Here is a 22262-nt window from a genome sequence, read left to right on the forward strand (position 1 = left end):
CGTTGGGCCCCGGCGCCGGCCCGCGCAGGGCCCCTCTGCCGGCCCCCCCCCCCGCCCCGGGACCCCCGCGGTTATTTGCATATATGTAAATGCACAGTGTTTGGGTCGCTGCTCATTAGGCAGGGGCTGACGCCCAGCGCGGTCCCGGCGGAGCCCCCCCCGGGAGCACGGGCTCCCTGTGCCCCTGCCGTGTCCCCCCCGTGTCCCCCCCGCCCCGCACTCAGCTCCCGTCCCGTTCTCTCCAAGGATGATGTCGACGGAGAGCGCCAACAGCTTCACGCTGATCGGGGAGGCCTCGGATGGCGGCACCATGGAGAACCTCAGCCGCAGGCTGAAGGCAAGTTGTGCGGGGGCCGGTAGAGGCAGGTGGGGGCACGGGGGGTCCCGGTGCTTCCAGACACCCCACAGCACCAAACCCCAGGGGTCCCGGAGCCCCGCGGGTGAGTACATTGGTAAAATCCAAACTTCAGCTTCAAAGCAAGACTCGTCCTGCAGAGAGTGCCTTTTCAATCCCAGGAGTGCAAACCCCTCTGTCGAAAGCGGCCGCGGCTCCCCAAAAACTCAGTGGGGGGGGTCTCTTCCCGCAGGTCACAGGTGACCTCTTTGACATTATGTCGGGGCAGACGGACGTGGATCACCCTCTGTGCGAGGAGTGCACCGACACGCTGCTGGACCAGCTGGACACACAGCTCAACATCACCGAGAATGAGTGCCAGAACTACAAGTGAGTGACACCGAGGGGAGAGCTGGCCCTTGTCACCAGCCAGCGACAGTCCTGACTGCAGCACTTGGGCTTCCTGAATGAGATGAAAAATGTGTTTTTGAGAGTCATAGAATCATAGAATTGCCCAGGCTGGAAGGGACCTCCAAAGGCCATCTAGTCCGACCCCCCCGCAGTCAGCAGGGACACCCCCAACTAGACCAGGTTGCCCAGGGCCTCGTCGAGCCTCTCCTTGAATATCTCCAGGGAAGGGGCCTCAACCACCTCCCTGGGCAACCTGTTCCAGTGCTCCACCACCCTCACAGTGAAGAACCCTCTCCTCATCTCCAGTCTAAATCTGTTCCCCTCCAGCTTGAAGCCATTGCCCCTCGTCCTGTCACTGCAGGCCTTTCTAAACAGGCTCTCCCCAGCCTTCCTGTAGCCCCCCTCAGGTACTGGAAGACTGCTATTAGGTCTCCCCGGAGCCTCCTCTTCTCCAGGCTGAACAACCCCAGCTCCCTCAGCCTGTCCTTGGAGCAGAGGTGCTCCATCCCCCTGATCATCCTTGTGGCCCTCCTCTGGACCCTCTCCATCAGGTCCATGTCCTTCTTATATTGAGGGCTACAGCCCTGCACACAATACTCCAGGTGAGGTCTCACCAGAGCAGAGTAAAGTGGCAGAATCACCTCTCTGGACCTGCTGGCAACGCAGCTTTTGATGCAGCCCAGGATGGGATTGGCCTTCTGGGCTGCAAGTGCCCACTGCCTCCTCCTGTCCAGCTTCTCATCCACCAGCATTCCCAAGTCCCTTTCCTCAGGGCTGCTTTCTAACACCTCTGTACTGATGGTGAGGATTGTTCCAGCCCAGGTGCAGAACCTTGCACTTGTTCTTGTTGAACCTCATGAGGTTCACCTGGGCCCACCTCTGCAGCCTGTCCAGGTCCTTCTGGATGACATCCCATCCCTCTGGTGTATGGACACCAGCACACAGCTTGATGTCGTCCGTAAACTTGCTGATGGTGCCTTTAATCCCCCTGTCTATATCATTGATAAAAATGTTAAACAGTAAACGGCTGCTCCGGCTGCGTCCCTCAGAATGACTGATACCAGCCTGTGGCACCCGTGTGGCAGCACTCCCATGCGGGCGAGGGCTTCAGAGTGGTGGCTACTGGTGGGCAACAACAACCCTTGGTCACCCCTCGCTCCCCTACACATTCCTGGCTCGGTGTAGGATGGACGTGGAGAGCTGGGGGTTAACAAGGTGCACGTGAGAGCAGAGCCCCAGTCTGTGCTTCTGCTCCATGTGGGCTGTCACGGAACCTCATCCCTCTCCCACAGGAGGTGTCTGGAGATACTGGAGCAAATGAACGAGGATGACAAGGAGAAGCTGCAGACAGAACTGAAAGAGCTGGCGCTGGAGGAAGAGCAGCTGATTCAGGAGCTGGAGGACGTGGAGAAGAACCGCAAGATGGTGGCTGAAGACTTCGAGAGAGTGAGGGCAGAGGCGGAGCGGCTGGAGCAGGAAGAGGCTCAGTGAGTGAACTACAACCCCACATTATGGCAGGGATTTTAGGTAACAGATAAATGAGATCATAACCCAGAGAAACCTGCAAATAATCCCCAATGCAACTGGCTTGTTCTTTGCAACACAGACCAAAAAAGCCCATGTACCGTGTGAGCGATGGCTTTTCTGTAAAAACCTGCACGTAGCATTTCTCCTCTTGCTTTTGTTACAAGGTACCAGAAAGAATACTGCGAATTCAAGAGGCAACAGCTGGAGCTAGATGACGAGCTGAAAAGCGTGGACAACCAGATGCGCTACGCCCAGATGCAGCTGGATAAATTAAAGAAAACCAACGTGTTCAACGCAACCTTTCACATCTGGTAACGGAGAGGCTGGGAACTGCCTCGGTTCGCTGGGAATCCGCGGCACGGGAGCATTCAGGGAATGCTGAGTTTGGGAGGAGGGGTGCAGCCAAGTCATAGTTACCCACAGCAAAGCTGCTGGTGATGGCTCCTGGCAGCTCCCACTGGGAGAGATCCGTGACGCTGCCCAGGTGTAACTGAAACGGGTCCATCACTAACACTGTTAACGATCCGGGACCCACTGCGCAGAGATTCACAGAGCAGGTAGCTCAGAGGGCTGGGGGTTTGGTTTGGTGGGTTGGTTGGTTGTTTTTAAATTAACTCTGTCATAAAAAGAGAACGACGGGTTGGTATTTAATAGAGACTTTTTAACCAGAGCCCCCAAGCCAGCCCTGCTGCCTGGTGAGCAGTGTGCTCCGCGCTCGTTAGCACAGGGCCCTTGTTTGGTTTGAGTGCTAGAGGCTGCTCCTGCCCCTGTGTGCTTATTTATAATTCCTCTTATCTCAGGCACAGCGGGCAGTTCGGCACGATAAATAACTTCAGACTTGGCCGCCTCCCCAGCGTTCCCGTGGAGTGGAACGAGATCAACGCTGCCTGGGGGCAGACGGTGCTGCTGCTGCACGCCCTGGCCAACAAAATGGGCCTCAAGTTCCAAAGGTACACGCAACACAACGCACAGCTCGCTTGTCAGCTGGATAAAAGACAGTCAGGCTCATCTGCCTGTGAATCACATCTCCTTTCAGATACCGTCTGGTACCCTACGGCAACCACTCCTACCTGGAGTCCCTCACGGACAAATCCAAGGTAAGAGACCCTGCACAAAAGGGAGGCTGTTGACCTTGAATGTCACAGAGCCCTGGTCACGCTGGGGAGGCAGAAGACAAACTCAGCTCTTCTGGAATGTATCATAGAATCATAGAATCATTCAGGTTGGAAGAGACCCTTGGGATCATCGAGTCCAACCATCTCCCCTACTCTGCAAAGTCCTCCCCTACACCATGTCCCTCAGCACTGCATCTAAACGGCCCTTAAACACATCCAGGGATGGGGACTCCACCCCCTCCCTGGGCAGCCTGTTCCAATGCCCGACCACTCTTTGGGTGAAAAATTCCTTCCTAATGTTCAATCTAAACCTCCCCTGTTGGAGCTTGAAGCCGTTCCCTCTCGTTCTGTCACTAATTACCTGTGAGAAGAGACCAGCCCCAACCTCTCTACAGTGTCCTTTCACGAAGTTGTAGAGAGTGATGAGGTCTCCCCTCAGCCTCCTCTTCCTCAAACTAAACAGTCCCAACTCCCTCAGCCGCTCCTCATACGATTTGTTTTCCAGCCCCCTCACCAGCTTCGTTGCCCTCCTCTGCACTCGCTCCAGCATGGAGCTGTATGGAACAGGAATGTATGTATGGAACAGGAGCTGCCCTGACTTCTCCAACATACCAGCATCTCACTCTGTACCTTGTCAGGCCACTCGCTCCCCATCCAGTAGCATTAAAACCAACGGGACTCCAGACCTACACCCCGTGGCCAGAGGAAGGTGGTATCACTGGGGTGATGGTCGGTGAGCAGGAACCCACATCTGCAAGCAGCAGGCACTCGCCACAAAACAAGTCACACTTCTGCTGTGCCACAAACCATTTCTAGGCATCCTCTGACAAATTTAAGCCTTGCGCAAGACTGAAGAGCTGCCATGACCTTATCTGAGATGGAGTGCTCGGGGGGCCTGAAACCAGTCTCTTTTCCAGGAGCTCCCCCTGTATTGCTCTGGAGGCCTGAGGTTCTTCTGGGACAATAAGTTCGACCACGCGATGGTGGCTTTCCTGGACTGCGTGCAGCAATTTAAAGAGGAAGTGGAAAAAGGTGAAACTCGGTTTTGTTTGCCTTACAGGTGAGTGCTGCTTGTGTAACGTGTCAAATCAACACCTCCCCTGGACCAGCTGACAGCACTGTCCTCCTGCAACCATCCCCTCTTCCTTATAACGCACGGGATTGTTCTTAGTTTAAGTGAAATTTAAAACTAGAGCCTCAGGCGTGGACCTGAGACTTGCTAGATTTCTGTTAAACACAAAGTATTCTTACATAGAAAAATACGAACGCCAGATTTAAATTGTAGTACTTGATATCATATTGAGGTTAAATGCTTGCCATAATAATGCACTAATAAAACTTTGTGTGTGATACAGGATGGACGTGGAGAAAGGAAAGATTGAAGATACGGGTGGCAGTGGTGGCTCTTACTCTATTAAAACACAGTTTAACTCTGAAGAGCAATGGACAAAAGCCCTAAAATTCATGCTGACAAACCTGAAGTGGGGTCTGGCCTGGGTCTCATCCCAGTTCTACAACAAGTAACCATGTAAAGAACTCGTCCTGGCAGGTGCAGAGCGTCTGCCTTTCGTTGGAGAAAGTCAAATTAAGATGTCTCTTAATATTAACCAGTACAAAATGTTTACAATACCAAAAATCCACAAGACACTTTATTTAAAATACCATTATTACAAGTAGTATATGTAAAAGCAATATGTAAAGTTGTATCACTGAGCTGAACAGAATAAAAAAAAAATAATCAGCTACTGAATAGATGCTAAACTGGTACTTTTGGGGTTCATAGATATGTGCATAAATTAGCATCAAACTTCAAAACACCAGCAAGTTTGAGACTACTCTGGTCTATTACACAGGGGTTAGAAAAGCAAAATGTTATGAACAGAGGGAATAACGTGAAAGAACTCATGGAAACTCTGCTTGGTCGTTAAAGGGTAACTACAGCTTGAAATAAAGTATTTTCTAAGTCGTATCAGCACTTCTTTGTGCCACTGAACTTCCCAAGGTTTGGTGGTGGTCAAAATCTCGTTAACTCTGATGCCATCTACTCTGTGTGATACTTCCTGCAGCCTGTTCTCACACAGAGGTGCGTTGAGTAAATAATAAAATGCTATTCTACACCAAGAGTGCTCTCATCTGGCATACACCTGGCACAGCACAGGCACCCCCTGGCACCTACAGGATGTGCCAGAGACACACCTGCTGTTGTCACAACAATTGCAATCACTTTCAAAATGGGTGGGATTCTGTCCCTTTCACAGCTCAGCTGTTGGCTCTCTTGAGGCCCAGGCAAACAGGGAGCACGCTAAAAGCATCCAGGCTGCCCCAGACAATCGTTAATTTTTTAAAAAGCAGCAAGTGGAGAAAAAGTACAGCCTGTTTGTAATGGCTGGGCCTGTGAGCTGCCTCCAGCGATAGCAGCTGCCGAGCAGAACCCCGTGCACGTTATTCTCAAAACATGACTCTTCTTAGGGATTTCCCTTTATTCAAAGCAAACATATTCATAACTGAAACACGTAGCTCTTACAATAAATCTTTTAGTGCTGAAAGAGGTTATTTCTAAATGCTACTTAGCCCCTCTGTGCCCCCCTTCACAGCACTGCCTGAAAGGGCAAGCTTTTCTAATTAACACCTAACACACAAAATGTTACAGAACAGTTGGTGTTCAGAACCAAAAGTAGAACTAAATTGCATTGGGTGCCCTCTGCAGAACCCCAGAGGAGGGACCATTATCAGCAGCCTAACAGTTTGCTGCTGATACACTAAGGACTGGCCACAGCAGATAGTGCTATTTATTTAAGAGGCAGAATTCTGTTCTCTGGGACTTTTGTTCTGCTGTTCCCATAGTGCTGCTCCGGAGTGGGGCTGCCAACAATGTGTTTCAGCACTGCGTAAGAAAATTCTAAGATACTTTGTGAGGTAATGCCAGTGATACAGTTCAAATGCTCCACAACCTTAAAAAAAAAATAATTTAGATAGATACTTAAAGTGCCTAAGAGACATTAGTTTGCAAACATACTTCTTAATCCTCCAAATTTAATGAGAATAACAGTGCTCCATGTGTGTACTTCAACAACAGTGGAGGCCTCTCGGTATGGTTTTTATTTGGTTGGGGTTTTGTTTGCTTGCTTGGGGCTTTGTTTGTGCCTTTTTTTTTTAAAAAATTTAATTGCTTTTACTAAAGAAGTAAAATGAAAAAGTTTTTTGAATTGTTACAGTATTCAGCAGCAGTTTGGGCACACTGTCCCATGGGATTGCTTCTCTGTCAATGAAAGGCTGCTGGGGGGCTCTTCTGGCTGTGAGGAACCCGAGGCACGAGGATAAGTTCACACTGGTGTGAGCCTGAGCCCTCCTGCACAACTACCCACACACCCCCAAAACACTCTTTACAACATGCGCTTCCTGCTCAAAAACCTGACAGATGTCACCCCCCTCGTGCTGCTCCCGGGAGTCTCTACCTGTCTTCTTGCTCTGCTTAACCCTACAAACAACTTCATGTAGAATTAAAGTGTTTAGAAGTGATTGTACCTGCTTCCAGTGCTCAGGGTTCAGTATGAACACGCTTGTGCTGATGATTCCAACAGCCAAGAGCATGAAATCTTCCTTTACGGTCAAAAACTTTGCTCTGCAAAAGTAAAAACATCTTCTGGTGTAAAATGATGCCAGTTTTAGAGTTAAAAAGCACCTACTCCTGTGGCTATACAGCCCACGGATGGGTTAGCTTATTCAGCCCAAATAAAGCCTGAGACTTTTAACTTTAGCTGACAGTGCTAAAGCTGGGTTTTTACAATTCAGTTAAACACTTTCCTAGCTTACCCCTAAAGCAGATGTGGTGAGGCCCGTTCCTTTGAACTGCTGTATTAAGATCAATCAACAATGCTGAAAGACCCCCAAATTAAATTATTTTAAAAGATGCCCCTAAAAATGGCACACTGAGAATTACACTGCTGTTTCTTAGGAGGTTTTAGGGACTTAATTTCAACTAGTTATTTTAGGCCATAGCCACCATAAGCTACTTACACCTGCAGTTTGCTCGGTGTGGAATTCTCAATGGCAACTTTCAACAACGTGTCGTAGATGGAATCCCTGGTAAGGTAGGAGAAGTCCAGGAGCTGCAAACACATCTTATGCAAGGGCTTTGCAGGAAGCAGGAAGCCGTTGTGTCCTGGCACAGAGATCACAGATCATCAGCCGTACGTTTTGAGTCATTACACCCAGTTGGACAGAAGCATTAGTTACTGTCAGCAAGTCATGCAAATTTCTGGTGACAGCAGCCCTCTGTCTCCAAACACCATGGGTCTTCCTCAACGTCAGTACAATTTCACTCATTCTGAAACTCAGGTTGTCAAACCCGGGCAAAGAAAACTTTAAGTCACTGTAGAAAACGTGGCCTTACACTAGATTTTGGGGGGTTTAAACTCTTTTAATGAACAAGTCACGACGGACTCTCCAACAACATCCATCAGATTCTAAGGACAAAGTTCTCATCTGAAAAGTAAAGCTCTGGACAATCTGAAGTTTCATGTGCCTTCACAGAACACAGAAATCTGTAATATGAGACATTCTGGTTCAGACCGGTAATAGCCCTACTACACTCTTAAAAATCTTTTTCCCATTCTCTCCTATTAACACTCTTACCTAAAACCTCAAGAAGCAACTCCACGTAAGCCAAGGGAGTTGACACGTTGATCTGGAAGTGCAGACTTTTTAAAACGGCGAGTTCCGACTCCAGCAATTCCTGTTTAGTGTATGAGTATTTTAAGGATTGTAGAAATTTTAAAGCTGTGTCACTGTTAACTATCTAAAGAGGAAAAAAAAAAGAGACAATAGGCAATAAGGAACTTGCTGAGAACAAAGTACTTCTTGCCTTACCCCTCCCACTGAATTTAAGCGTGAGCCCCCGTGGGGGGGATGCTGCCCACTAACCCCTTAATCCAACTCGGCCTTTAAGCTGGGATGAGAAATCCCACAGGTTTCCCCCACTCCACAAACCTTCCCCAGACAGGACTGAACCTGCTGCAGCCACACAATTGTTGACAACCACAGGCTGAGTTTTCCCACTGCCTGCATTTATTCCCCATACTGGGAACATTTTCTGACAAGTTGCCACTGGATGAGGGACAATTAACCTGCCCTAAATGGAAAAGATTCAGGTCTCCATTTCAATATCCTTTGCGTTTCGTTATCACTAGTGTCTTCCAGAGAAGAAAGCTTTTCTTCAAGCGAGATTAATACACCAGATAATTTCCTACACTGCTAAGAAAATGCTACAGGACAAGGTTTAGCTGGCTTACATTATAGTGTAAGGAAAGTTTGCTCGCAAGCTGAATGCACGACACAAGTCGCAGGACAAACGTGTCATATATCTGATCTTTCAGAGAGCTCCTGCTGCTGCCTTGTCCTTGTTCACAACTTTTAACGTTTTCTCTTGAGGACTCATAAATTTGTTCTAGTTGCTTGATCATAAACCTACAAAAACCACAATTGCTCAGAAAACGGCTCTCTTCTGCTAAGAAAAAGGAAGAAAAACAATTCTGCATGTACTCAGAATACATGCATAGCTGCTAATTTGAATTAAACGAGCAAAGAGACAAGATTCCACACAGGCAAAAAAACCCAATATATATTGTTTGAATGGGTGGTATAGAGCATGCACAGCGTGACCAGGTGAGAGAAATGAGAAATGCACTGAGCATTTGGGATATGTATTACCTTTCAAGTAACTCCACCGCTTGGTACCTTGTCGACTGGTCCAAGTGCCATTTTTCAGACAAAAGGAATATAAATTCTGCAAAAGAGCGTAACACTCACTCACTTCAGTCAACTGATGCTAATTACACAGCCGTTAACTGCCTCAGGAGTTAGCTGTAGCTAAGAAAAAGAGCCTCACCCACTGTCCGTGTCTCTTTGAAGCATCCGGCCTGATCCGACAGCTCGCTCAGGTACTGCTCGTTCTCTGTGGCCAGCTGGATCAGCATGTCCTCGATAACCTCCGGAGCCACCTCACCAAAGATGGGGTTCGGGTCGCAGTACCGGGATGCTGCTCGTGCCTGAGACCCCATTTAGCCCTTCAGGCCAGAGGCCTTTACGACAATAATTACTCCAGGGGCAGCACGGCGCTTCCTCACCTCCGGCAGGACAGGGCCCCAGGAGTCCCCGCAGTGCTAGGCCTCGGGGTCCGAGGGGCTACAACCCCTCAGCAGTGAGGCTGCTGTCAGGAAGGGGCCTGCACTCGCTGCCCGTCCTCCGATGGGGCAGGCCCCCCCACCGCCCCCCTACAGGACCCGGACCCGGACCCGCCGCCGCCGGGTCTGTGAGGGGAGCTCGCGCCCCACCTCAGCGCCTTCTGGTCACGGGACCCCTCTCCACCAATCAGAGCGCGTCTCCTGGGCGGCCAAGCCGCGCGCCGAGCCCCAGCCAATCACTCGACGCCCCTCTCTCACTGCGCCTGCGTGACACGAACTTGCCTCGCCCGCCCCCTTCCGATTGGTCGGCCTCCCTGCCGGATGTGACGTCGCCGCGCGGAGCGGAAGTGGCGGGTAGGGAAGATGGCGGCGCCGGGGGAGCAGGGCGGAGAGGCCGCGTTCGCCCGGCGCATCGACCCTGCGCGGGAGCCGGGGCTCAGCCCCGAGCAGCGCCAGCTCATGGCGCAGGTGGAGCGCGCCCAGCGCTATCGAGCCCTGCAGCGGCGGCTCCGCAGCCGCAACACGCTGATGGCGCTCGGTATCGGCGCGGTGGTGTTTGGCATCTGTATCCTCCGTGCCGGGGGAGGGGCGTGAGGGGAACGGGGCGGGGGAGGCCGCGCTGGGGCTTCTCCCGCTGTTTTCCTTAACACAGCCCCCCCCCAGACGGGTACACCTTCTACTCGGTGTCGCAGGAACGGTTCCTGGATGAGCTGGAGCAGGAGGCGGCGGCGGCGCGGGCGCGGGCACAGGCGCGGGCCGAGAGCGCGGCGAGCTGAGCGGGGAGCGGCCCGGCCCGGCCCCGGTAAAGCCCACGAGCGAGCTGCAGCCCCCGCGGGGCGGGACGGGCCTCAAGCACTGGGGAATCGCCCGGCCCTGAGCGCGGGGCAGCCGCCCTTGCGGGGCTCTGGGCCTGCTCAGTGCGGTCCCGGGGGATGCACGGGGGGGCTCCCCTGCAGGCAGGGCTTCCTCCCCTGCAGGCAGCCACCTTTCTCCTGAAGAGCAGACAGGGATTTGGCCAGGGACTTGCTCCTGGGAAGGGCAAGGGTGCCCAGGTGCCTGTCCCTTTCCATAATAAATACCTTGTCTGGAGCCCCTTCCCTTTCCACAATAAATATCTTGTCTGGAGCCCCTGTCAGCGCCTGTTGTTAAAGCAGCTCAGGATCAGCAGGTCCAGAGAGGTGGAGTATTGTGTGCAGGTCTGGAGCCCTCAATATAAGAAGGACATGGACCTGATGGAGAGGGTCCAGAGGAGGGCCACAAGGATGATCAGGGGGATGGAGCACCTCTGCTCCAAGGACAGGCTGAGGGAGCTGGGGTTGTTCAGCCTGGAGAAGAGGAGGCTCCGGGGAGACCTAATAGCAGCCTTCCAGTACCTGAGGGGGCTACAGGAAGGCTGGGGAGAGCCTGTTTAGAAAGGGCTGCAGTGACAGGACGAGGGGCAATGGCTTCAAGCTGGAGGGGAACAGATTTAGACTGGAGATGAGGAGAGGGTTCTTCACTGTGAGGGTGGTGGAGCACTGGGACAGGTTGCCCAGGGAGGTGGTTGAGGCCCCATCCCTGGAGATATTCAAGGAGAGGCTCGACGAGGCCCTGGGCAACCTGGTCTAGTTGGGGGTGTCCCTGCTGACTGTGGGGGGGTCGGACTAGATGGCCTTTGGAGGTCCCTTCCAGCCTGGGCAATTCTATGATTCTATGATCTTCCCACCCACTCAGGTCTCTGCCGAGATGGGGGAATTTTCTGTTTTATCGTGAGCCAACGGCAAAGGATGGTGTTGCGCATCCCACTGAACACACACAAGCCAGAGCCCTTTTGTATTTAATTTGTATTTATGAAAACACTTTCCAGGCATCAGTTTGTAACAAAGTGCACCCACTGCCCTTCCAGCTGCACCGGCCCCATTGCCTGACAGGGCCCGGGGCTCCGCGGCGGCTCCATCTCCCTGCACAGAGAGGGGTGAGGGCGGCAGCGAGGGCAGCCCCGGGGCGGCGGGTCGGGCCCCACGCAGGGAGTGGGGCTGGAGGATGGTGTGGTGGCAGGGTGGGGACGGATCGTGACAGGGGTGGGGGTGTATCATGACAGGGGTGTGGAGAGAGGCTGGTTCTGCTGAGGGCAGGGTGATGGCTGCGTGGGTTCAGCTCGGATAAAGCCATAGAAGATGGTGGCACCTCGCAGGCATCCTGCAGCTCGGGCAGCAAAGGGGCTGGGAACAGCAGGAAGGGACTCGGGGGGCACAAGGAGGGAGGGGATGGGAGGACAAGCGTAGGACGGGCCTGTCTTCCTGCTGACAGAGGCACAGAGGCAAGAAGGGGGGCGCCGGGCTCCTGGGGGGGCACCCAGCTGGCTCGTCCGAGGGTGCTGGCTGCCCCCCGGCCTGGCACTGCCCTCTCAGGGGATGCAGGGGCTCTTGCCCACTCCTGGGGCAGCAGGCACTTGGTTGAGGTAGTTCATGAAGTTACTCCTGGCCAGCTGGCTACTGGAGAGAGAAGCAGCAGTGAGCTGGGGCCCGCTGGGAGCCCTGTGGGGCCACCGGGAGCAGGATCAGCCCCCCCATCCCTTACCATCCGGCCAAAGTCGTCGGCGAAGGTCACCCCCTTGCTGAGGCGCTGCTCCTGCGAGCCCGTGCTGCTGCCGCTCAGCGAGTTACGGCGCATGATCCCTGCTGGGAAAGACCAGTCCTGAGTGGGGAGCACTGGTGGGGGCAGAGAGCTGTGCCCCACGCAGGCCTGACCCCCTCCAGCCCCAGGGGTCCTGCACCCCCCACCCACCCCACGGGGCCCAGGAAAGAGGGGGGCGGTGGGGTTGGCACCTGTCCCTGTCCTGCACCCCCTGCCCAGCCCACGGGGCCCAGGAGAGAGGTGGATGGTGGGGTTGGCACCTGTCCCCGTCCTGCACCCCCCACCCAGCCCACGGGGCCCAGGAGGGAGGGGGGCGGTGGGGTTGGCACCTGTCCCCGTCCTGCACCCCCTGCCTACCCCACGGGGCCCAGGATGGAGGGGGGTGGTGGGGTTGGCACCTGGGGGCTGTGCCAGCTCCAGGCGCTGGAGGCTGTTGCGGCGGGAGGGGTTGAAGCTGCCCTTGGAGAGGCGGCGCTGGCGGCTGGAGAGCATGGCGGCCGGGGAGACGATGCCCAGCGGCGGCTGCTTCCCCATCCGCAGGTAGAGCTCCTCGATCTCCTTCTTCTGGGTGCTCTGCAGCAGCTGCACCTCGGCCAGGTGCCTGGGGAGAGGAAAAGAGGGGGCTGCAGCCATGCCAGGGCTCTGGGGAGGGGGCAACGTCCCCCACGCTGGGGCAGGGGGGAAGGTCTGTCCCCTCCTGCAGCCCCCCACCCCGTCCTCCCTCTTGCAGTGGAGCTGCTCACTTCTGGCGCAGGTTCTGCAGCTCCTCCCAGATCTCCTCATCCTCGCTCTCAGTGTCATCACTGCTCAGGTAGGACAAGCTGCGGGAGTAGTTGAGCCACACCTGGCTCAGCACGGCCTGGGGGGCGCTCTCCGTGCCCTCCTCCCCGCCGCCCTCCCGGTCACTCTCCGCCGGTGCCACCGTCCCCTCCTCAGCCTCGGCGTCCTGCTGCACCGGCTCCAGCGCCGAGTCTGAGTCGCTGCTGGAGCTGCTCTGGGTGTCGGGGGCCGCGGGCAGGGGGGTGCCGCTCGCTGCCGGCTCCGCGCCGCACTGCTCACCCTCGCTGCTGCCCCCGCTGCTGCCCCCGCTGCTGCCCGGCTCCGGGGAGGTCACCACCGGGTCCCGGATTGGCATCACTTGGAACCGGCCCAGGATCTGTGGCTTGGCTTCTGCTGGGGACAGGGGGCAGCTGGTGGGGTTTGGGGCACGTGGGCTGGCGGGGAAACGTGGCGGTGCCCTGGCACAGACATGGCCGAGCGGGCGGGCACAGCCTCGGCCCTTCCCCACCTCACCTTCCTTGATGGGCGAGAGCTGGGCCTTGGGCACGCTGGGTGCTGGTGACTCTGAGATGATGAGGGGGTGGCTGGGTCTGGGGGAGCCGGGTGGCACCTGCAGGCATCCAAGCACCATAAGACACCCCACCCTGGGTCCCCCCACATCTCCTACCCCTCTCAGCTGCTCCCATGCCCCAGGACTCACCAGCTTTCCCCCGCATCGCAGGGGCTCCCCGCCCCATGGGGCTCCCTGTCCCACCCCAGGGCAGCGTCTGCAGTGACAACCTGACCCCCCCCAGCACGAGGTCCCACCTAAAGCTGTCTTGGGGAGCCCCTGCCACCCCCGTACTCACCGTGCTGCCCTCTGGGCTCCCCAGGGTGGACGTGGTCAGCAATGGCAGGGGACTCCCCGTGGCCTCACTGCTTGTGGGGCACGGTGGGGCCGGTGCCGGGGGAGGGAATGGCACTGGCCCCCTGGCAGTGGGGACATTGGCCCCCACTGACTGCAGGGTCCCACCAGAGGCTGGGGCTGGCTTGGCCATGCTGGCAGGGTCAGGGTAGACAAAGCGTGGGGGCCCCAGGACGAGGTTCTGCGGCCGCGGCAGCAGCGGGGGGTAGAAGTGCCCGCCTGAGCTGGCGATGGAGGAGACGGCAGGCAGCAGTGTGTGTGCCACGCTCATCACTGCCAGGGAGAAGACATTGGCCAGGGACAGGAGGGGGGCAGTGGGGGACCAGGGTGCGCTGGTCACAGGGGGACTCAGGGGGCTGCTGGGCCCACTGGGCACAGGGGATGTGGGGAGCGGTAGCGGGGACAGGAGGGCTTGGGGCAGGGCCGGTGGGACAGGTGCCCCCGGGGTGCTCGGGGGGGTCTGTGGGAGCACTGGGAGCACTGGTGATGCTGGTAGCCAAGAGGGAGCTGTCGAGACGAGGGGCCAGGTCTGGACAGAGCCTGTAGAGACAGAAATGTCAGGAGCAGCCCCTCCGTGAGCCCCCTCTGCCCCCCACCCAGGCAGCTCCAAGCCCCGTCCTGGCGAGGGACTGGCCAAGGCATGGTGGCTGTGGCTGGCAGCCCCGTAGGGACAGAGGTGCCAGGGTTGGTACCTGCAGGGGAGCCCGGCAGCATCGGCCGCAGCTCCCGGGCTGGAGCTGCCGGTGTCCCCGTGGGGCTGGCACCGTCGTTCTCCGACGCGGAGCTGCTCAGCGACGGCAGGACGGGCGACTGGACCGAGAGGCTGGGACTGGTGCAGCCCAGGTCTGCGGCACAGGGGTAGGAGCAGACGCTCAGCTGAGGTAGGACGTGCCCCACAGGACCCCCTGGGCTCAGCCGGGGCTGTCACCTGCCCTGCATGGGGCTGGGGGGGGGCTACAGAGGGGCAGGGACGTACCACTGAGCGAGGATGAGGAGGAGATGGAACGAGAGAGCTCCTGCAGCTGCAGATCCGCCTGTGGAGGGGACATGGCTGAGCCCAGCGCCGGGGCAGAGACCCCAAACAGGCTGAGCCAAGCCCCCCTGACCAGCCCCACCATGTGCAGGGACAGGAGCCATTGGCTCTGCCGAGCCAAGGGGACACCACTTCACAGGAGGGGGCAAACAACGTGGAGCCACAGGCACAGGGATGGAGGACACTGCTCCCTGTCCCCCTCCCCACTGGGCTCCCTGGGACTGGCAGCACCCCCAGCCGTGCTCAGCATCGAGAGCTGCCCCGGGGTTGTCGGGGCCAGGGTGGGCACTCACAGGGCTCCCCACGCCACGCTCGGCCTCAGGGCTCTCGGGCAGCTCGGTGGTGCTGTGGCCGTCCTTGTGCAGCAGGGTCTGCACGCGGTGGATGATGTCCCGGATGCGGTGGATGAAGCCGTCCCGCTCCGACTTGAGGATGAACTCGTTGTGGACCTGGAGGTGGAGGGACCGGTCAGCACCCGGCACGGCGGGCAGCCCCCCCTCACTGCCCCCCCAGCCCACGCTCACCATGACGGCCGCGATTTCCTCCGGGTTGTCCCCATCCAGATCGAACTTGAAGGTGACCATCTTGTTGTTGTAGGTCTGCAGCTGGCACTCCACCACCCGGTCGTTCTTGTCGGAGATCTGAGGGTGGCAGGGCTGGTCAGTCCAGGGAGCCCCCCACCTGCCCTCCTGCCCACCCACCACCCACAGCACTCACGTTGGTGATGCGCAGCCGGGACCGGGCTCGGCGCCGCAGCAGCTTCCCCGAGGCTCTCTTGGGTGGCAGCTCGGTGCCCCGCTCGCTGGCCGAGAGCCCCTCGTAGCCATCACTCATGCCAGATGCCACGTCCGAGGCATAGCTGCAGGAAGCCCCAGTGCCAGACCATCAGTGCAGCCCGTTCCCCACTGCGCTCCCCCCCCCAGCCCCTGCCCGACCCCCACAGCCTGACCTGTCCACCGGGGAGGAGAAGCCGCTGGCGGGGGGAAGGCGCTCGGTGGGCAGCTGCACCGCGATGCTCTGTGGGGAGAGGATGGGGTGAGCTGGTGCCATGGCTGCCGTGACCCCCCCCAGCCCCGTGGGACCCTGCTCACCGTGGGGAAGCAGCGTGCAGGACGGGCGGGGGGCGGGCTGGTGGGGTCCCCCGCCGAGAAGCTGCGATGGACCGGGGCTGGGGAGTCCAGGAAGCCAGAGGAGCTCAGGTAGCCATCCGTCTCGCAGTCGGCTGCGGGGAAAGAGCTCACATAGAATCATAGAATCGTCTAGGTTGGAAGAGACCCTGGGGATCATCGAGTCCAACCATCTCCCCTACTCTACAAAGTCTTCCCTTACACCATGTCCCTCAGCACTGCATCTAAACGGCCCTTAAACACAGCCAGGGATGGGGACTCCGCCCCCTCCCTGGGCAGCCTGTTCCAATGCCCGACCACTCTTTCGGTGAAAAATTCCTTCCTAATGTTCAATCTAAACCTCCCCTGTTGGAGCTTGAAGCCGTTCCCTCTCGTTCTGTCACTAATTACCTGTGAGAAGAGACCAGCACCAACCTCTCTACAGTGTCCTTGCACGTAGTTTTAGAGAGTGATGAGGTCTCCCCTCAGCCTCCTCTTCCTCACACTAAACAGCCCCAACTCCCTCAGCCGCTCCTCATATGATTTGTTTTCCAGCCCCCTCACCAGCTTCGTTGCCCTCCTCTGCACTCGCTCCAGCACCTCGAGATCTCTCTTGGATTGAGGTGCCCAAAACACATAAGCACAGACAGAGATGGAGCCCCCTCCCCTGCTTCCACCCCCAGGAAATGGCTTTGGGATTGGGTGTGTGGGCACAGCTGGAGGTGGGGAAGGACCCCCTGCCCACCTCCCACCCCATGTCACCCTGCTGTCCCCCTGCCCAGCACCCACGCACAGGTGGCTGAGGAGTAGCTGGTGTGCCGGTAGGCGAAGTGCTGGTCGGCCTCGGGTTCCTCAGGCTCCGGGGGGAAGGTGCTGCTGAAGACGGAATCCCCGGAGCCGGGGGTGGCCGTGGTGGGGGCAGGAGCACCGGGTGGCAGTGGGGACTTGAGCTCCTCCAGCAGCCGCAGGACGCCCGGTGGCTGCTCCGGCTCCGCAGGTGATGGCACATCCTGGGCACGCTTCAGCTTCTCCCGCTTGCGCTTGATGGCAACCACGCGGTCCCGCACCGCCTTGGCCACCAGCTTGTAGTCAGCCTCGCAGACAAAGCCCAGGACCACCTGCATGGGAGGGGGCTCGTCACATCGGGCACTGTGACCCCCAGGCACCCAGGGTCCCTCTGTCCTTGCACCCACCATCTCCTGGGCCACCTCCTCCGCCACGTCCTTGTAGAGCTCGAAGAGGAACTCGATGGCGTTGTTGTCCTTGTACTTGCCGTGCAGCTTCTTCGTGTCGTCCATGCGCAGCCAGAGCTTGAGCCCAGACTTGACGCCGTCGTCTTCCTCAGCCAGCTCCACGTGCACCCCCGTGTCCTCCTGGAAGAAGGAGTGCTCCAGCAGGTCCTGGATGGTGTACCTGCGGGGAGCAGGGCTCAGCGCGGGGCCGGGGGCCAGAGGGTGCTCTGCCTCCCAGGCCCCCACTCTCCCCCACCTCTCGTTCTTGTCCATGCGGATGCAGCCCTCGATGATCTCCTTCAGCTCCGGAACCTTCACCTTGTAGAAGCTGCTGGGCTTCAGGCCCTGGGGGTGACACCATCAATGTCTCCTGTGCTGGATCCTGCAGCAGCACCTGGTTCCCAGGGCCTGGGGCTGAACCCCGGCTCCGTGGAGCCACCAGACCCTCCCTGGGCAGCTGCAGCCCCACAGCCCCCGGTGTCCCCACCACAGCCTCTCTGGTAGTGGGGGACACGTGGGGACAAGGGTCCCAGGCCAGGGCCCCACTGGCCGGCCATGGCTCCTGCAGCCAGTCCATGTGTCCTGCACAGGAACTCATGCCAGGAGGCCCTGGGGCTCCAAGTTTCCACCCCAGTGGGCAGGAGGCGGCCAGGACTGGCCAGGGCAGCCACAGTGCCCCAGGCAGGGGGTGACCGAGCCACCCGGTCCCGTTCCACCCCATTAACGCACTGGCAGCGCATGGCATGGGGCGAGGGACACAGGGTCTGGCCAAACCATGTCCCAGCTCTATCCGACCAGCCCCAACCCCTCACCACAGCCCCCATCCCACCACCCCAAGCCCAGGGGTTCCTCACCGAGGTGACCTTGCGGTAGATCTGGGCAGCGTTCTGGCACTCAGAGTAGGGGTACTCTGAGGTGGCCATCTCCAGCATGCACATCCCGAAGGCGTAGACATCCACCGCCTCGTCGTACTTCTCCTCGTACATCTCCGGTGCCATGAACTCGGGGGTGCCTGGGGAGAGCAGTGGGCTCAGCACCCCCAGGGTGCCCACCTACCCACAGCCCCCGTGGCTGCGTTGGGACCCCACCTATGACGCTCTTGGCGAAGGAGGCTCTTTTAAGTGTGGCCAAGCCCAGGTCCCCGATCTTGACCGAGCCGGTGGGGCCGGTGATGAAGATGTTGTCGCACTTGAGGTCGCGGTGGATGATGGGGGGCGAGCGGGTGTGCAGGAAATGAAGCCCCTTGAGGATCTGCCGGCTCCAGCGCTGCAGCACCTTCAGCTTCATCTCCTTGAACCGCTTCAGGTAGCTGTGAGGAGATCCATGGGGCTGTCTCCAGCTCCCAGCCCTGCCCCGTCATCAGCCCAGGCCCCACCTGAGCCCACCACAGCCCATCATCCCCACATTAAGTGCCCAGGTGGGGGCTGCAGACCTGCCCCTCACCTCCCCGTCTCCGCAGGGACCCCGTCCCCTCCCCTGCACACCCTGACCTGGTCCCTGCTCACGTTTTCAGGGTGCCTGACGTCATGAGCTCTGTGATGAGCACGATGCAGATCTGCCCTTTGATGGACGACTTCCAGGAGTCGTAGAAGCGGACGATGTTGGGATGCTGCAGCCCCTTCAGCATCTCCACCTCCTCGCTGAACCGCTGCCGCTCCGTCTTCGACAGCTTCCGCGTCTGCGGGGGCCAGCGGGGAGGTGAGGGGGGCACACGGGGGTCCCCGGTGAGCACAGGGGGATGCCCTGGCTTACAAGAGATCCTCATGGCCCCATCCCCACTCCCTTACAAGAGATCCTCATGGCCCCATCCCCATTCCCTCACAAGAGATCCTCATGGCCCCATCCCCGCTCCCTTACAAGAGATCCTCATGTCCCCATCCCCACTCCCTACGTAAGAGGCAGCAGGGGCTGCTGTGGCCCCAGCACAGAGCCATGGTCAGACCTGCTGCTCCCCAGCACAGGGGCTCATGTGGGGCTGGGGCCATCCCAGTCCACGGTGTCACCCCACTCAGCCAGTCCCCACACCCTGTCCCTGCTCCGGCTGCTCTGGATGGAGCTGCTCTGCCCCGGTTTGGGGAGAAATGGCCAAAGTCTCCCACAACAGACCATGCTCTGAGAAGCCCATGTCCTCCCCTGCCAAAAAAGCCGCCCTGTGCCAGGGTCGCCCGTCCCTGCTCCGGCTCCTCATCATCCCCAGCTGGTGCCCACCACCCCTCTGCTGGACGGGGATGCCCAGCCTGCAGCCCCCCAGCTAAGAGGACGCTCTGCAGTGCCCATTGCCCACCCTGTGCAGCCCCCTCTGCCCCCCGGGACAGCCCTACCCCCCCGCTGGGGCACCACGGGCTCCAGCACCGGGCACCGGCATGGCAGGGTGCCGGGCCAGCTCAATGGGGCCTTTGTTGGGGAAAGCGGGCGGGGGAGGCTCCATGCAGGTTTTTCCATGTTCCTCCTGCTCGAGTTAATTAAAGTGGAAACCGAAGCCAAGCGCTGACACGGGCACTGAGTGGAGCTGGGGCTTGGGGCCAGCGGGGAGGACACAGGCCCCTCATCCTGGGGCGACACAGCCCCGTCACACAGGACGGGGGGAGCCGGCCAGACCCAGAAGAAGCCAGGTCCTGCCCCAACCCCGGGCAATTCCAAGCACCGAGCTCTGGACAAAGGCAGGGGCATCTCCTGCGATGACTCCACTGCAGCCCAGGACCCCAAAGGGCTCGGCCACTCCTCACCCTGGGGCCACCCAGTTGGGACCCCCATCCAGGGACCCGGAACTGCCGCAGGGGCCACCGTGCTCCCGCTGCCAGAGCCGAGCTCAGCTCCTTGGCTGGCGGCTGCCATCCATCAGCCTGGGCAGCTTTCGTAATATTTTCATTGCATCACGGCCGGCCCCACGGCCAGGCTGGAGCCGCTCCATAATCCCCTCTGCTTTTAACGCACGCTCGGGGACCCAGCTCAGCCCGGATGAGAACCTGAGCCCTGCTGCAGTTGGGATGAATGGGACCTTTCATTCCCGAGGAGGAAAACAGCAGCAGAAGCCCCTGCGCAGCCCAGCAGCACACCGGCTGCCCTGCCCCACACCACGGCCGCCCTCGGACCCCCCTGGCCCCCACTCCCCACTGAGGAGCCCAGAGGCTTCGCTGTGCCCCGCAAAGCTGGGAGGGCACGAGGGAAGCCAACACGGGCTACGAAAAGGGAGAGGGAGTCACAGGTGGCCACGGCTCTCCCAGTTTGGCAAAAGGGGACTGTGGTCATGGCAGTGCAGCCCCCGCCGTGCCACCCCCTGCCCCAGGTAACCCCGGCACGAGACCACCTCTTCCCAGGTGCCTGCAGCAAGGGATGGGGGAGCTGAGCTCACCCTCTGTCCCATGCCAGGACTGCTGGGCTCTCCCAGCACTGTTCCAAAGTGGCCACCAGCCCCATGGTCGGCTGGCCCGACACTCCCCACCGAGCACCAGCAGCGGGGAGCAGAGCCCCAGTCCGGCCCCAGATGGGGAGTGGGCAGCGGGGAGGGCAAGGCAGGGCAGGCAGTGCTGCCAAGCAGAGCCCCGCTGCCCTGCATGGCACGCAGGGACACGGTGTCCTTTCCGAGCAGCACCTCGTGCAGGGCAGAGGAGGACGCTGGTGATGGAGGCGAGGAGCTGGGTGGCAGCGGTCCAGCCCCATCCCAGCCAGGAGCTGGCTGTCGGGGAGCCCGGCACAGCCAGCAGCAGGAGCCAGGGCCAGCGTGGGAGGAGGGAGAGCTGGGCACGGTGGCCCACGGTGGCCTGTGCGAGCCCTGTTGTCGCACTGGGAAGGGAGACACTCGTGCACTGAAGGAAAATTCATAGTGACACCATGGGGGCAGGTGCTGGAGATCACCCTGTGCCCTCCCTCTGGCCATGACCACCTGAGCATCCCCCCCCAAAGGAGCCAGCACTATGGCAGCAGTGGGTGCCCGCACCCCACCCCTGCTCCCCGTGGGTCTGCCCCACACCGCCTGGCACTGACCTCTCGTGCACGCTCACGGGTGCTTGAGCTCACACTTGTGTTCCCAAACTCGCAGGGCCTCATCGAGCAAATCCCCCCGGTCTCCTTGGTCCCTCTCCTGGACATACGGAGCCCCCAGCCCCGAGGGGGGCTGAGCCCCGGGCGCTGCCCCAGGGTCTTGCCAGGCTCCATCACAGCGTGATTCCCAAACACAGCGCAGGCAGAGGGGGTGGGTAAGCGATGGACAAGATTTGGGGAAGAGGCAGGAATTTGGGAAGAAAGGTGCCCCACAGCCCCCAGTGCTGCCAGCCGAGGTGACCTGCCCGACCTGGGCAAGGGACTTGGGGGCCACGAAGCACCCACTGGCCAGACCTGAGGGGACCCACAGGAAAACCGCTCACGGGCAGGTATTTACAGCTCAATCCTGCTCCGGGCCTCCAGTTTCCTCCCTCTTTCCTCCTTCCCCGCCGCCCGCAGCACCTATCCACAGAAATAGTCCCAGTCTAAAGCTGGAAAGCACAAACAGGTCACGGCCAGGCTGCGGGACGCAGAGACAAACACCACATTCAAGACTGGGGGGCAGTGACACGGGGGGAACGGGGACGGGCAGGTCCCCAGAGGGGTCCCACAGGAAGGCAGGGGACAGGAAAAACGGCCTCCAGGTCGCCAGGCACAAGGGAGAGAAGGGCAGGGCGAGGACGGCACGGAGAGCTGGGATTTGGGATGGGGAACCATCACGGCAGCGGGATGAGGCTCTCTGGACCGGAACAGGTCAGGGCTGAGGTTAGGTATTCATTTAGAATTGAAAGGTAATAAAAGGAGAACTGTGAAAGACACAGGACAAAGCTATTTTTAAAAAGGGCAGAACCACAACCATTTTTATTTGCGGTTCCAAATCCCATATTTGTGTCACAGTGTCTGATTCTTTGCATGATTGCTGAAAAAACCAAAGTTTCAAAAGTCTGCTTCTGTGCTCTCGGCCCCTCGTGGGACGTGGATTTTGGGACAAGAGACACTGGATAAAGAGCTGTCAGTGGGACGGGGCCGAATGCCGGGTGG

General features: G+C 58.7%; 4 protein-coding genes across 4 annotated transcripts in view; 2 read left to right on the top strand and 2 right to left on the bottom strand.

Moving 5' to 3' along the window:
- The first annotated feature begins 220 nt into the window (after positions 1-220).
- Positions 221-5137, top strand: BECN1 (beclin 1, autophagy related). Its single transcript, XM_014959201.1, has 8 exons — positions 221-337; positions 588-724; positions 2038-2232; positions 2437-2583; positions 3073-3222; positions 3309-3369; positions 4305-4447; positions 4743-5137. The coding sequence occupies exons 1-8, from the start codon at positions 248-250 to the stop codon at positions 4909-4911; spliced, it is 1092 nt and encodes a 363-aa protein (XP_014814687.1). The 5' UTR covers positions 221-247; the 3' UTR covers positions 4912-5137.
- Positions 5138-5470: 333 nt separating this feature from the next.
- CNTD1 (cyclin N-terminal domain containing 1) lies at positions 5471-9704 on the bottom strand. Its single transcript, XM_014959202.1, has 7 exons — positions 9275-9704; positions 9097-9172; positions 8679-8853; positions 8023-8185; positions 7405-7549; positions 6913-7009; positions 5471-6338 (listed from the first exon to the last, which is right to left on the bottom strand). Exons 1-7 carry the CDS (start codon positions 9444-9446, stop codon positions 6177-6179), a joined length of 990 nt encoding a protein of 329 aa, XP_014814688.1. The 5' UTR covers positions 9447-9704; the 3' UTR covers positions 5471-6176.
- Positions 9705-9900: 196 nt separating this feature from the next.
- Positions 9901-10694, top strand: LOC106898051 (cytochrome c oxidase assembly factor 3 homolog, mitochondrial). The gene is made up of 2 exons (XM_014959112.1): positions 9901-10134; positions 10233-10694. The coding sequence occupies exons 1-2, from the start codon at positions 9933-9935 to the stop codon at positions 10343-10345; spliced, it is 315 nt and encodes a 104-aa protein (XP_014814598.1). The 5' UTR covers positions 9901-9932; the 3' UTR covers positions 10346-10694.
- Positions 10695-11374: 680 nt separating this feature from the next.
- WNK4 (WNK lysine deficient protein kinase 4) overlaps positions 11375-22262 on the bottom strand; it is a gene marked incomplete at its 5' end in the record, with an annotated part of 14145 nt that continues 3257 nt past the window's right edge. Inside the window, 19 exons of the mRNA XM_014959062.1 lie at positions 11375-12040; positions 12129-12226; positions 12584-12786; positions 12929-13358; positions 13479-13575; positions 13814-14409; positions 14562-14714; positions 14846-14903; positions 15196-15351; positions 15427-15543; positions 15620-15761; positions 15852-15919; positions 15994-16124; positions 16802-17126; positions 17202-17421; positions 17497-17585; positions 18095-18252; positions 18329-18549; positions 18746-18918. Of these exons, the coding sequence (XP_014814548.1) occupies positions 12023-12040; positions 12129-12226; positions 12584-12786; positions 12929-13358; positions 13479-13575; positions 13814-14409; positions 14562-14714; positions 14846-14903; positions 15196-15351; positions 15427-15543; positions 15620-15761; positions 15852-15919; positions 15994-16124; positions 16802-17126; positions 17202-17421; positions 17497-17585; positions 18095-18252; positions 18329-18549; positions 18746-18918 (3453 nt within the window). The remainder of the gene's footprint in view (positions 12041-12128; positions 12227-12583; positions 12787-12928; positions 13359-13478; positions 13576-13813; positions 14410-14561; positions 14715-14845; positions 14904-15195; positions 15352-15426; positions 15544-15619; positions 15762-15851; positions 15920-15993; positions 16125-16801; positions 17127-17201; positions 17422-17496; positions 17586-18094; positions 18253-18328; positions 18550-18745; positions 18919-22262) is intronic.

Source organism: Calidris pugnax, unplaced genomic scaffold (assembly GCF_001431845.1).
Source record: "Calidris pugnax isolate Ruff unplaced genomic scaffold, ASM143184v1 scaffold341, whole genome shotgun sequence".
In the NCBI taxonomy this organism is placed as follows: domain Eukaryota; kingdom Metazoa; phylum Chordata; class Aves; order Charadriiformes; family Scolopacidae; genus Calidris; species Calidris pugnax.